Source organism: Berghia stephanieae, chromosome 1 (genome assembly GCF_034508935.2).
Source record: "Berghia stephanieae isolate SIO BIC M18660-M18661 chromosome 1, UCSD_Bste_1.3, whole genome shotgun sequence".
NCBI lineage: Eukaryota > Metazoa > Mollusca > Gastropoda > Nudibranchia > Aeolidiidae > Berghia > Berghia stephanieae.
The window spans coordinates 134,845,556-134,859,835 of NC_088360.1; the positions used below are offsets into that span (position 1 = coordinate 134,845,556).

The 14,280-nt window shown below is 35.8% G+C and overlaps 2 protein-coding genes across 2 annotated transcripts in view; one reads left to right on the forward strand and one right to left on the reverse strand.

Annotated features, from left to right (window-relative positions):
* LOC144963266 (TATA box-binding protein-associated factor RNA polymerase I subunit A-like) overlaps positions 1-14,280 on the forward strand; it is a 105,553-nt gene that overhangs the window by 54,229 nt on the left and 37,044 nt on the right. The window lies entirely within an intron of this gene.
* The window catches only part of LOC144962968 (uncharacterized), a 16,722-nt gene continuing 15,391 nt past the window's right edge, over positions 12,950-14,280 (reverse strand). The window contains exon 8 of the mRNA XM_078896456.1: positions 12,950-12,958. Within this exon, the coding sequence (XP_078752582.1) occupies positions 12,950-12,958 (9 nt within the window). The remainder of the gene's footprint in view (positions 12,959-14,280) is intronic.

Below are 14,280 nucleotides of genomic sequence, written 5' to 3' on the forward strand. Positions count from 1 at the left end.
TGCACAGTTGTTAATCCTAAAACAAAGGATATCGCTCAGTCTCTATAACTGTCATTTATAACCTGTTGTCAAGATTATGACCAGCCCCACCCCTCTTCTATTTAATGGCCACCGATGACGTCACAAACCCATACTGCAGAGCCCCGCCCTCTTTCGACTCTAACAGAGTGGTGACACACTACTGTAGCATTAAATCCTGCTCACTCTCGATTCTTCAACCTGTCACGATTTCATCCACGATGAAATTTAATCATGATATACTGTTTGATTTCTTGAATTTACCACTTTTTAAAAAACCGAAGTTTGTTGCAATTAACCAGTGACTTTTATATAGAATTATTTCCACTGCTTAGGAAATATTGTGATTAACCGAAAGTTGCGATTAAACGAGTTGCAATTATCCGGAGTGGACTGTAATAGTATTACACATCATGACTCAAAAAAAAAAAAAAAAAGCAAACTATATGTACCTAAATGTTATTCATTTCCTCATCAAATTACATTCTTACCATTAACATCATAGATCACATCAAAAGGGTTGTCTGGATTGACAGCAAGACATTTTTCAGGATTTTTAAAGCTCAAATCTCTCTGATCTGAAGTTACAAAAGAAATAGCATATTCTCAACATTAAACTATGATTTTGTGATGGCTGTGATATGGCATACTGTATGCATAAAGCAAGATGCAAAGACAGGTTTAAGTTTAAATTATTTTATATTCTTTTCAAAAATCCATTCTAGTTTTGCCAAAATAAAATAAACACGAGAAGTGTTGAGTTGGATAGCGCTAAAACTAAAAGTAGTAGTGGTAGTAGTAGTAGTAGTAGTAAACGACAGATCTTACTCACTAGTGTTAATCTACAGTCTACAGAAGTTCCCGAATTATCTGACTCCACTTCCAAAAGACTGACTGACAAGTGACAATCATCAATCGGTGTGTGTGTGATTAGGTACTTTGGTAAACGTCCATTTGGCCCTCCAGCAGGGAGCCGATAAATGGCCTAGTGGCTGTGACCCGATTTTTTGGACTTTTGAGTGATGGGTCTCAGAAAAAGTTCCATAGATTTTTGTTTATGGATGGATTTTAATGATTTATGTCTTATTTTCTTCAGGAGAAATTACTCTATCGTTTGGTGTAGTTTATTTTTAAAATCAATGACAATTTAGTATAACTTTTGATTATGGATAAAATAGGGTATAATTTAGCTTTGGATAATTAAAAGATTAGAACTTGGTAAATCAAAATTTCATGCTGGCACGTTTATTTAACATCTTAACTTTTTTAGAAAATTAAATTCAGGGCAAAGTTGTATACCGCATCCATGAAATTCGTTCCAGTAAAATCCTTACTCAAATCTTAGCGGTCATTTTAGACCAGTTTTGAAATCCAAATGGCGGTTACTACCGGAAATGCAACAATTTTCAGGTCACAAAGTCCGTCAGTAAATAACAAAGGCAAATAGAAGACCATTTGTCAGCCTTTAAACTAACACAACTTTTTTTCTGCTTATCTGATTTTCACAATTTTGGTATCATTAGAATCATGTTGAAAAGCACTTTAAAATGATATAGGTTTCATTGAGCTCAATCCAATTTGAATTTTTTACCAAAGTACCTAGTGTGAGGTCTACCCTATTGAAAATCTTAAATCAACTGTGATGTAATAAGAATGGCCAATAACTTACCATTTAAATTATCTCGGTGTCTCTTCAATGATGCCTCCAGCATCAATTTACCCCACGATGCCATAGACGTCTAGTTTGGAACTCAGCAAGTGACGAAAAAATACTTGCGGCTATAGAGAGGACGTCCGTCGGCCACTCTCTTTGCAAGTCAGTAGTTATCAGATAATCCTTGGTTCTTGAAAAATATAGAAACACAGCGGTTCATTTAAAAAGACTTTTGTAGATCAAGATATAATGTTAGGTATTGCACTTTAAAATCTCTTCAGACATAGAACGGGTCAACTTGACGTCTAGACCAAATCATTTCGAAGATCGATATGGCAACAGCAACGCCTGGAATGGAGGATTTAAATGCGGCATCTGACGATTCTACTGCTATGACAGAAGATGCTCCATTTAACGACGTCGAGATGGCTTCAACTGGCATCAGGCATCAACATGCTACTCAATAATGGGTTTGATGAAGCGTTTGACTAAGAACTAAAGGCAGAGCTGATAACTGATAACCACCTACTACTGACTTGCAGAGTGAGTGAGTGCCGAGTGCCTCTTTATGCGCGAAATTGACTAAACATACGTTTCACGAAAAAAGAGTTACTATGTTTGCTTGTCTCTTGTCACCAAGATAAGAATCCGGACCAAGATTCGATAAATCTGTTTCTAAAAATAGATTATAATTCGTATATCTTGTTCATTCCTCAGTTCATCAACTTTCACACAATTTTATATTAGGTTTTCATTACTATAAAAATCCATATAATGCTCTAGAATTTTAGAGAAAATTTCGGAAAGATATATTGCCTCACTATTGAAATATATCGATGAAAACACTGGTACCCCTATTGTACTTTTTTCAGGCGGTCACCTTATTGACCAACGTGAAAATTTAGGCATAACTCTTCTTACTGTGGTGTTTAACAAATAACTTCAATACTATTGGTCAGAATCAGCGTGGGTGCGCAACCGGATGCGCGGGTTGACGGAGGTAGGAAACAATAACAAACCCACATGGTTGCCATTACCTCCACCATCATTCTCGCTCACGGTTTGTGGAAAGCACTTCATTACAGGCACGTAATAGTGAATCTAGTTTTTGTTTTGAACATTTCTATTATTATTCTTTGTAAATTGACCCATATTAAAAGAAACATACAAACAAAACAGGCATGACCAGTCACTAACAATGCCGTGTAGTGTGTAGACAGTAACACAGTACGGTGAACATGACTGACACTGGGATCGGAATGTCGGAACCCATGAGTCGTTCGCAACTCTGCCTCACGTATTCATTTAATCAGTCAATTTAATTTTTATTAAGCTTGCGTAAAACATACAAACAAAAAAGACATGACCAGTCACTAACAATGCAGTGTAGTGTGTAGACAGTAACACGGTACGGTGAACATGAATGACACTGGGATCGGAATGTCGGAACACAGTAGTCGTTCGCAACTCAGCCTCGCGTACTCATTTAATCAGTCAATTTAAATTTCATTTAGCTTGCCTATTCTTCAAGTTTATGATATATTCACTTTTTCTATTTAAAAAGGGTAATCCAAACAGACCATAAAAACGATTTTATACTAAGCCGACTTCAACTTCCATCACTTACGACACGAACTTATTTTGGGTGGGTTTTTTTAACAAAACCGTTTGACTCAAACTAAAGCTTCGGCATTGGATAAGGAGCGAGGTCCCTGTTGCCATCTTGCTTAGTTTATACAGAGACTGGGTTGCCAGCTTGGCTGTTCTTGATAAATAGTAGTAAATAGCACAACCTTGTGCAATGAGAGATAGAGAGAGAGAGAGAGATTTTGAACAAAAAACGAATATCTCTCTCTCTCTCTTACCCTCTCTCTCTCTCTCTTGCCCTCTCTCTCTCTCACTCTCTCTCTCTCTCTCTCTCTCTCTCTCTCTCTCTCTCCTCTCTCTCTCTCTCTCTCCCTCTCCTCTTCTTCTATTTCATCTGTCACACTGTTTGACAATCTTCTTCACCTGGCTCACTTGTACTTGTAATATCGGGTGTAAGGTAAAATTTTGAACAATTATTATTATTTATAAAATGCAGAAACTTTGCAAATAAACCGATAGACTAGATATTAATTCGATTCGAAAAGTGAAACACAAAAGGAGAATTTGCGAATACCCGGTCCAGACATAAGCGTCATGGTCTTATTTATAAAGTGCAGAATCTTTGCAAATAAACGGATAAAATAGAGATTAATTCGATTCGAAAAGTGGAACACAAAAGCAGAATTGCGAATGCCCGGTCCAGACATAAGTGTTATGGTCTTATTTATAAAATCTAGAAACTTTGAAAATAAACGGACAAGATAGAGATTCATTCGATTCGAAAAGTGAAACACAAAAGCAGAATTTGCGAATGCCCGGTCCAGACATAAGCGTTATGGTCTTATTTATAAAGTGCAGAAACTTTGCAAATAAACGGATAAGATAGAGATGAATTCGATTCGAAAAGTGGAACACAAAAGCAGAATTTGCGAATGCCCGGTCCAGACATAAGCGTTATGGTCTTATTTATAAAATGCAGAAACTTTGCAAATAAACGGATAAGATAGAGATTCATTCGATTCGAAAAGTGGAACACAAAAGCAGAATTTGCGAATGCCCGGTCCAGACATAAGCGCTATGGTCTTATTTATAAAGTGCAGAAACTTTGCAAATAAACGGATAGACTAGATGTTATTTCGATTCGAAAAGTGGAACACAAAAGGAAAATTTGCGAATACCCAGTCCAGACATAAGCGTCATAGTCCTATTTATAAAGTACAGAATCTTTGCAAATAGACGGATAAAATAGAGATTAATTCGATTCGAAAAGTGGAACACAAAATCAGAATTTGCGAATGCCCGGTCCAGACATAAGCGCTATGGTCTTATTTATAAAGTGCAGAAACTTTGCAAATAAACGGATAAGATAGAGATTCATTCGATTCGAAAAGTGGAACACAAAAGCAGAATCTGCGAATGCCCGGTCCAGACATAAGCGTTATGGTCTTATTTATAAAGTGCAGAAACTTTGCAAATAAACGGATAGACTAGATGTTATTTCGATTCGAAAAGTGGAACACAAAAGGAAAATTTGCGAATACCCAGTCCAGACATAAGCGTCATAGTCCTATTTATAAAGTACAGAATCTTTGCAAATAGACGGATAAGATAGAGATTCATTCGATTCGAAAAGTGGAACACAAAAGCAGAATCTGCGAATGCCCGGTCCAGACATAAGCGTTATGGTCTTATTTATAAAGTGCAGAAACTTTGCAAATAAACGGATAGACTAGATGTTATTTCGATTCGAAAAGTGGAACACAAAAGGAAAATTTGCGAATACCCAGTCCAGACATAAGCGTCATAGTCCTATTTATAAAGTACAGAATCTTTGCAAATAGACGGATAAAATAGAGATTAATTCGATTCGAAAAGTGGAACACAAAAGCAGAATTTGCGAATGCCCGGTCCAGACATAAGCGCTATGGTCTTATTTATAAAGTGCAGAAACTTTGCAAATAAACGGAAAAAACAGATTAATTCTAATCGAACAGTGGAACACAAAGGCAGAATCTGCGAACAACCGGTCCAGACATAAGCGTTATGGTCTTATTTATAAAATCTAGAAACTTTGCAAATAAACGGATAAAATAGAGATTAATTCGATTCGAAAAGTGGAACACAAAAGCAGAATTTGCGAATGCCCGGTCCAGACATAAGCGTTATGGTCTTATTAATAAAATGCAGAAACTTTGCAAATAAACGGATAGACTAGATATTAATTCGATTCGAAAAGTGGAACACAAAAGCAGAATTTGCGAATGCCCGGTCCAGACATAAGCGCTATGGTCTTATTTATAAAGTGCAGAAACTTTGCAAATAAACGGAAAAAATAGAGATTAATTCTAATCGAACAGTGGAACACAAAGGCAGAATTTGCGAACAACCGGTCCAGACATAAGCGTTATGGTCTTATTTATAAAGTGCAGAAAATTTGCAAATAAACGGATAAGATAGAGATATATTCGATTCGAAAAGTGGAACACAAAAGCAGAATTTGTGAATACCCTGTCCAGGCATAAGCGTCATGGTCTTGTTTAAATGAAACAATGCCATTTAAAAAAATATATGGTCAATGAGTAATTAAGCTAAATATGCGGAGTTCAAATAGATAATTTGATCTGTGAATTATTTTTATAATTAGCTGTTTTTATTCTCCATCATTTAGGTTATGTGATTAAGTTTATAATTGAAATACAAACTTTATCTCACTTATCAATGTTTTGCAATAAAGGAGAGTGTGAGTGAACCTGAGCAAAGGAAATTATTTGAGAGAGTGATATTTATCATGCTTTTCAGTTTGTAGTTGAATTCTAGAATGGATTCTTTATAGTTCTCATTGATTGTATGTCAGTATGTCAGTCTTTAGGACACAGATTACCCTAATGCGGCCACAATTTACAATGTGACGGCCACAAGCCCGTTAAACACAGACTGGGGTATTGTTGTTTGCAAGTAATGCTATGGTTTTAATAGGATATCTGTCTCCTATTAAAATACATTCCTGTGTTGGATTTTGGATTAAATTCATGTCTTCTTCGGATTTTGGGATATTTAATTTTCATGGATTGTGATTGTGATTTTCAAGACTATTAATGTAAGTAAATGCCCAAATAGATATTTTTATTCATTTATTCTTTATTTATTTTTTTTAGTTTTGTTTTGTTTTGAAGCATTTATTATAAGAAATATTGTACATATGCACTTATACACCAAAGACTATATCCTTTCAACTGCTTATTATTATTATTATTATTATTATTATTATTATTATTATTATTATTATTATTATTATTATTATTATTATTATTATTATTATTATTATTATTATTATTATTATTGATAATATAATAATAATAATATTAATAATAATAATAATAATAATAATAATAATAATAATAATAATAATAAAATAATATAATAATAATAATAATAATAATAATAATAATAATAATAATATAATAATAATAAGTGCATTGAGTGAAATCCCAATCATGGTTGCCCAAATAAAACTGGCGCTAGAATCCCGACTACCTGTCTAAACGAATGTTGTTTGTACGATACATACTAACTACACGTTCAATATCGGGGGCAGAAAATATACGTTTGGTTTTATGAAATTAAAACAGTAGTCCCACATTGTTCTTTGATGTTATTTGTGGTTGCATTTGCTTTGAAACTTACACATTATATTGTGTTACATTGTTTACAAAATATTTCTGGTACTCGTATGCATGTGTAGTCAACGGACCACCGGTCAATCGTGTTCTTTATTATTTTATTATTAATTTTGGCTTGACATCTTACATATGTGAATTTGACAGGTTGTTATGGATGGTAATTATAACATTAAGTGATTTTTAAACATTTTTACGGCGTTTTAAATGTCTTTCTTGCATTCATTGCCGAGCACCTCCACTTTTCTGTTACTATTTTAACGATCAGCTGATTTTCTCTTGCCTCCCCTTTAATTTCGCGGACTTTTTTCAGAACGAGGCGTGGGAGTGGCTAATCTTGGAATAAAAATAGATGGAAGGAAGATGACGTCATAATACTGAAGCCAACCGTTGGCCGCTTCCGCCATATTGGGAATACCAAAACATTCCTGCGTTACGGCCGTAGTTACGGTGATTCACTCATCGGTGGACATCCGAATCAAGATGATCAGTGGATGTTTTTCCTTCCAAGTAAGTATCAACCTTAAATTTGTTTCATAATTATGTTTGCAAATACGTTTTATCAGTTAAATCATGTTTAAAGATGAAATAAAACTATTTGATAGCTAAGTTGAGTCGAATTCAGATATCTCTCCCTGTGAATGTGATGTGGCTATGGCATGGCACGTTCACTTTCACTTTCAGTTTTCAGCCACTTTGATTTTCTTAAAACAAGTATAGATTCTAGTCTAATCGTTTTTTCATTTGTTTTAGTTATCGGATGTATATGGTAAAGGCGATATTTATTATTAGTCTTAGATCGACATTATTTTACTGACGGAAAGCCTTTGACTCTCGATGACCAGAGACTGTTTCGTCACCCTTGGCCTTGGTTTGGCTCTAGCTGAAGCTGGACGATTAGGATTGGTTGGATTTTACTATCTAACATTAATAGTAATGTTTCATCTCCTCTCGAAAAGAATTCGTTGTACATTTTCATCACACTGACCTATCACTCATTCTTGGAAAATATTTTGTTCTACAGGAATTAAAGGACTAGGCTGCCTGTATTCTCACCCCCCCCCCCCCCTCCCGGCCGATTGGATTCCCGAAAAAAACGTCGCCGGCTTTTTGTGATTTGGATTTGATTGATTTTTTTTTTAATTGTGCAACTTGTGACAAGAAACTTAACAAATTACTGCATTACAACCTTTGGATTAAACATACAACAATTGTGGACTACTATTATGAAGACTAGCATCCGGGGGGTGTACTATTATGAAGACTAGCATCCGGGGGGTGAGAAAAGTCACTTCGAAAGGACTAACCAAAGATGATATGGCTGTACTAATCGCAGTGATAAGGATAGTGTTACAGGAATCACCGTCCATCAGTGAGTACTTTTCTTTTTTTTGCTAACTGTTGTGATCATACGTCCAAAGGATTACTTGCTCAGCTACAAGACTACAAGAAGGTCTTGTTGAGATGAAAAGTACCAACTCATTTGCTGTCTATGTGTGCATCAAATTTCAAAATGGGGGACTAATCTCTACGTGAAAACTGCAAAAGTCAGTCATTTATCAACAAATGTAGGTTAGATTTCGGTTCGGTTGAAATCCAACCTAACCGTAAAAGGCTTAAGATTGGTTGGATTTTACTATCTAACGTTTATTTCATCTTCTGTCTAAAAGAATTCGTTGTACATTTTCATCACACTGACCTATCACTCATTCTTGGAAAATATTTTTGAACCATATTAATTATTCATTGTGTTCTACAGGAATAACCAAAGATGCCTGCTTGTTGCGCATTTGGCTGCACCAATCGCTCTGAGAGGGAGAAGGGTACAGGAATCACCTTTCACAAGTGAGTACTTTTCTTTTATTGCTAACTAAAACATTTATGATCATACGTCTAAAGGATTACATTACTTGCTAAGCAACAAGGTCTTGTTGATATGCAAAAGTCATTTCCCAACCTTATGTGTGCATTAAATAAAATAGCCTTGTTTTAACCCCTTCACAGCTAGGTTACATTTCAACCGAACGGAAATCTAACCTACTTTTGTCGATGTATGACTGTCTTTTGCAGTTTTGACGTAGAGATTTGTCCCTGTGATGTGCCTCTAGTGCTTGAGGCGAATCACAGGACTCATATCTCAGTGAAAGTTGTAGAGGATCGAATGATATTTTACGTGAAGTCCAGACTAGCTATGAAAGGTTAACACTTGGTTGTATCAACAACAGTGCTATTCGAACAAATGGTTTGCTACCACACAGAATAGCACACCCATGTTTCTCACTCAGTCACAGTAAGAATGTTACCAGGTGACCAATAATGTTGTAATGCTATTTTAAGACATTAGTGACAACAATGTGTTGTTGTTTTGTTTTATTTCAGATTCCCCAAGGATGAAGAGCGGAGAAAGCTGTGGATAAATTCCATAAGAAGGGAAAATTTTATTCCCTCCAAATATACTGTTGTCTGTTCTGTCCACTTTGAGGAGAAATGCATTGACAGAACTTCTGTCAATATTGTTCGATTGAGAGAAGGTGCAGTACCTACTATCTTTTTGTCTTTTCCTTCTTACTATCAAAATTCGGGGGACAAAGCTAGAAAACCGCCAGCTCAAAGAGAGCCTCCCCCTTCCATTTCTAATTCAGACAACTGTAATGCTCCATTGCCAAATGATCTTGCTATCCCTTCTACTTCTACGAGTGTTGATACACCAACCAAACAAAATTTTAAAAGAGCTCTAGAAGATAAAAGTCATAAATTAGAATCATGCAGAAAGAAAATTAAAATGCTTCAGCAGTCGAAAAGACGTTTAATTTTTAAAAATGCAGACTTAAAAAGTATAGTAATGGAGCTTAGAAACAAAAAGATGATTAGTGACTCTAGTGTAGATATTTTAGAAAGATGTGGGGGTGGGGTTGGTGATTTATTGAAACGGAAATTAGCGAAGAAGGAAAATATGTCTGTACCTGTTAAGTATTCTCCAGAAATTAGAAGTTTTGCTATGACATTGCATTTTTACTCCCCTAAAGCTTATCGATATGTAAGAAAAGCTTTTGATACTTGTCTTCCTCATCCAAAAACTATTTCTAAGTGGTATAAAACTGTGGATGGGTCACCTGGTTTTACTAAATCAGCTTTTACTTTTCTTTCCAATATTGTACAACTGTCAAAGGTTGCAAAACCTTTTCTATGTAATCTTGTCATGGATGAAATGTCTATTAGGCAACATGTGGAATGGGATGGCAGCAAGTATCATGGCTATGTGGATGTTGGTACAGGAATTGATGATGATAATCTTCCCGTAGCAAAGGAAGCTCTAACTTTTATGATTGTATGCTTAAATAGCAGTTGGAAATTGCCTGTTGGGTATTTTTTATTAGATGGTTTGAATGGGGTGGAAAGAAAAAATTTATTGAATTCATGTATTAAAAAACTGCATGAAGTAGGTGTTGAGATAGTGTCAATCACACATGACGGTTGTCCATCAAATATGTCTATGTTGAAGTCTCTTGGTGTAATTGTAGATCAAATGGGACTATATTGAACTATTACATGAGTTACAAGAAAGAGAAGGATTGCACCTGGGTAATAAATTACAAGCAAGTCATGTGCAATGGTTTAAGAAAAAAATGAATGTAAAATTAGCTGCTCAAACTCTTAGTGATTCAGTTTCTTCTTCTCTTGAATTTTGTCTTAAAGAAAATATCCCTGGTTTTGAAGGATGTGAGGCAACTATTAAGTTTTTGAAAATGTTTAATTGTTTGTTTGATATCCTTAATTCTAGAAATATGAAGGCATTTGGATGGAAATCCCCATTGAGTAAATGTAATTTTGAAGCAACTGAAAATTTTCTCTCAGAAGTTAAAAATTATATTTTGTCCATGACATTATCTGTTAATGGTATGTCTCTTGTTTCCAGTAGAAGAAAGACTGGCTTTCTTGGTTTTCTTGTTTGTATTGATAGTGTTATTTCCATTTACAGACGTTTGGTAATGTCTGAAGATTCATGTATGAAATTTTTATTGACCTACAAGTTTAGTCAAGATCACATTGAACTTTTTTTTGGTAAGGTAAGAAGTATGGGAGGCTGCAATAACAATCCAACAGCTAGACAGTTCTCAAAAGCATACAAGCAACTCCTCACGCACAATGAAATTGAAGAAGTGAAAAGAGGGAACTGTTTGCCTCTGGAATCCGTACCCATTCTAAGTGTTTCCAGCCGAGAGAATTTAAGCCGTGATGTACCTTCTGGGATTCGAATCAATGCATCTTTATCAACAAACCGAGTCTTGTCTGAAGAGGTGTGTGAAAGTAGTGATATCAGTAGCAGTAGTTCATTTGATTTTGATGTAAACTATGATCAGTTGTCCACTTGTTCAAATAAAATTGTCGTCTACATTGCTGGATTTGTTGCATTTAAATTGAAACAAAGAATTCTTTGTGAACAGTGTTCAAATGCATTAGTTGAAAATGAGCTATCTGACATACATTCTTTGATTGCTCTTAAGAACAAAGGAGGGTTGCAAATTCCTTCTAAGGGTGTTATTGATGTCTGTTTAATTTCTGAAAAGCATTTCAGAAAATATGTTGCAACTGTAGGTCAAGATCATTTTCATTTCAATCGATATGATTGCCATAAGCTTTTGCAAAGCATCATGAAGTCTTTCGTCAATAAACCCGTTTTTTCTACATTATTTCATTCCCATATGTTTGATCATGAGGGGATTGAGAATCATTTGATTCTTCTACTAAAAGCAATAGCTGAGAAATATATTCAGGTCAGGTATTTCTATGCTGGTAAACTGTACACTGAACAATTGAAAAAGAAGCTAATGTGTAAAAGCCGTCAAGTTCTTAAATTTATTTTATTTACAGGGCAGTAACAATGTCATTATTAACTTGTGTGATTTTTTTAAAGAGGCAAATATGTTTGTGTATAAGTATAACCCTTTCCTGGCTAGGCTGAATTTCACGTCAAACATCATTCCATCCGCTACAGCTTTCACCTCGACCACTCGGAGGGCTCGAGTCGCATCACAGGGGCTAATTTCTGAACTGTAGAGGATTGAATGATGAATGACGTAAAATCCAGTCTCGCCATAACAGACTTCTGTAATAACTATTAATGATGAACTAGTAATGAAATTGCTGGGATTTTTGTTTTATTTTGAAATCTTATTGAATTATGATCAAACAATGAACCTTTTTGTGTGACCATGATATTTTGTGTAATAATGTCTTTTTTTTTTTGTCACTTTACACAAATAAATATAAATGTAAATAGCATTTTGTGACTTAATTTTTGATGAATTATGGTAATTCATAGCTCTAGTAGCGGGGGTCCCGTTAGTTCAATTGGTAGAGCATTGGACTGTCACGCCAAAGGTCTCGGGTTCGAGTCCCTTTGCAGCCAGAATTTTTATCCGGTTCCCCCTGTCCACCCAGCAGCAATTGGGTAGCTTACTCTACTACTGCTATAGCTGCAGTGGTACGTCCACATTTTAAGTTGTCACCATTAACCCTTTCATGGCTAGGTTTGAGTTGAATCAAAACCAAACGTACTTTTGTCTATACATGACTGACTTATGCAGTTTCACATAGAGATAGTCCATATCACCCTTGAATCATATACCTATGATGTTCGCATGGGTGTACGATCCGATAGTGATGTCGTTTCTTCTTCTCTTTACTAGCCTATCCTGCTTCTTTGGTTTGTGATTGTATTTTTGACAGGGGATATTTTTTTTCCTGTAAATCCTCTGCCTGTTTGTTCTTGGTTATTTATAATTTAGCTTATGATATCTTTAGGTTATGATTTTGATTGACATTTGTACTATTTTTGTTAGATTGCTTGTTTTTTTGTTTCAGCGGTCTCTCATATAACCTCAATTGTGTTGGAAGAGACCTAAAGCAACAAACAAACAAAAAGAGATAGTCCATGTGATGCGACTCGAGCGCGCTTTAGACTAATCTGTGATGAAAACTGTACAGGATCGACTCGTATTTGACGTGAAATCTAATCTAGCTGTGAAAGGATTAAGAATTGTGGTCGTGTAGTGGTGGCCTGATTTTTAATGTGATTCCTACCCCGAAACTTTGTGCTGTAAGAGTCAGCTAAAAGTGGTGGGTGGTTGGGAGGGCCTCCTGCATTCTTGCAGGAGATGTATGCTTTCTTCTACTTTTACCCCCTTATCTTTTGTAACGTCTGCTTTCTGCCCTTGTCCTTGACCGAAATAGCTCGGTTGTGGTTGGGTTCATGTGGGGTTTTCTGCTTTTGACGAGCATGACGCGGCCGGGAACCGAACCCCAGACCTTCTGGTTACGAAGCCAACGTTCTAACCAACTGAGCCACTGCGACCAGTAAGATTGGTAGCGGATGACCGAATGATCTACTTGCTGTTCTCTCTTCTTGGCCAAGCGAAATATGCCGTCTCGTGACACGCAGGTTCGATTCCGACCGGATCCACTTTTTATTTTTCGATATCTTTAATTCGAGCTTGCACTTCCATTACTTTCTGTGCGGTTGCTTGATATTTTACAAGTGTTTACTCATACTCCTCCCTTTTTCCTTATTCATGTCATAACCAACAAGCAAAGGAAATCGAACCGTGCGTAGTGATAGTGCTTTGGCTTCAGAATTGAACGAAGAAAATAATTTAATTAATATTGCCTTTGCAAGGTATTTTACAACATCACAATGACTAAATTCCCTTAGAAAGTGAGTGTTTTAATCGGCAACACAAGATGATTTCCATCACTCAAGTCTATAGTTTCTATGATAAACAATCGTTTCCTGGTCTTCTCAATATGGCGGCTAAGCTCCGCCCACTGGCATCAACTTTGCGACCTCGCGAACGAAGCCGCTTACCTTCCATGTATTATTCCAAGAATACTATGATTTACAATTATATATCCTTGACGGTTGGGTTGACAACCTTAAACTAAAAATAGAAAAGTGAATGTGCTAGAGGTCAAATCAATAGGGGGACCGGATTTTGGTCTCCCTATTGGTAAAGTACTGTAAAATGAACTAATAGGGGTACCAAAAGTCTCCCTATCCGGTATTAATACATATATATATATATATATATATATATATATATATATATATATATATATATATATATATGTGTGTGTGTGTGTGTGTGTGTGTGTGTGTGTGTGTGTCTGTGGTTCTGTGTGTCTGCGTGTCTGTGTGTCTAATGTCAATATGTGATGATTTGTGTCCCACCGCCTCAAACCTGATTTACGAAAGAATGAATCTGTTGCTAAAAATTCATGATAAAACCCCTTTAGTGGTCTCTCATATAGGAATAAACGAGACGAGCTAAAATGCATTAAAGGANG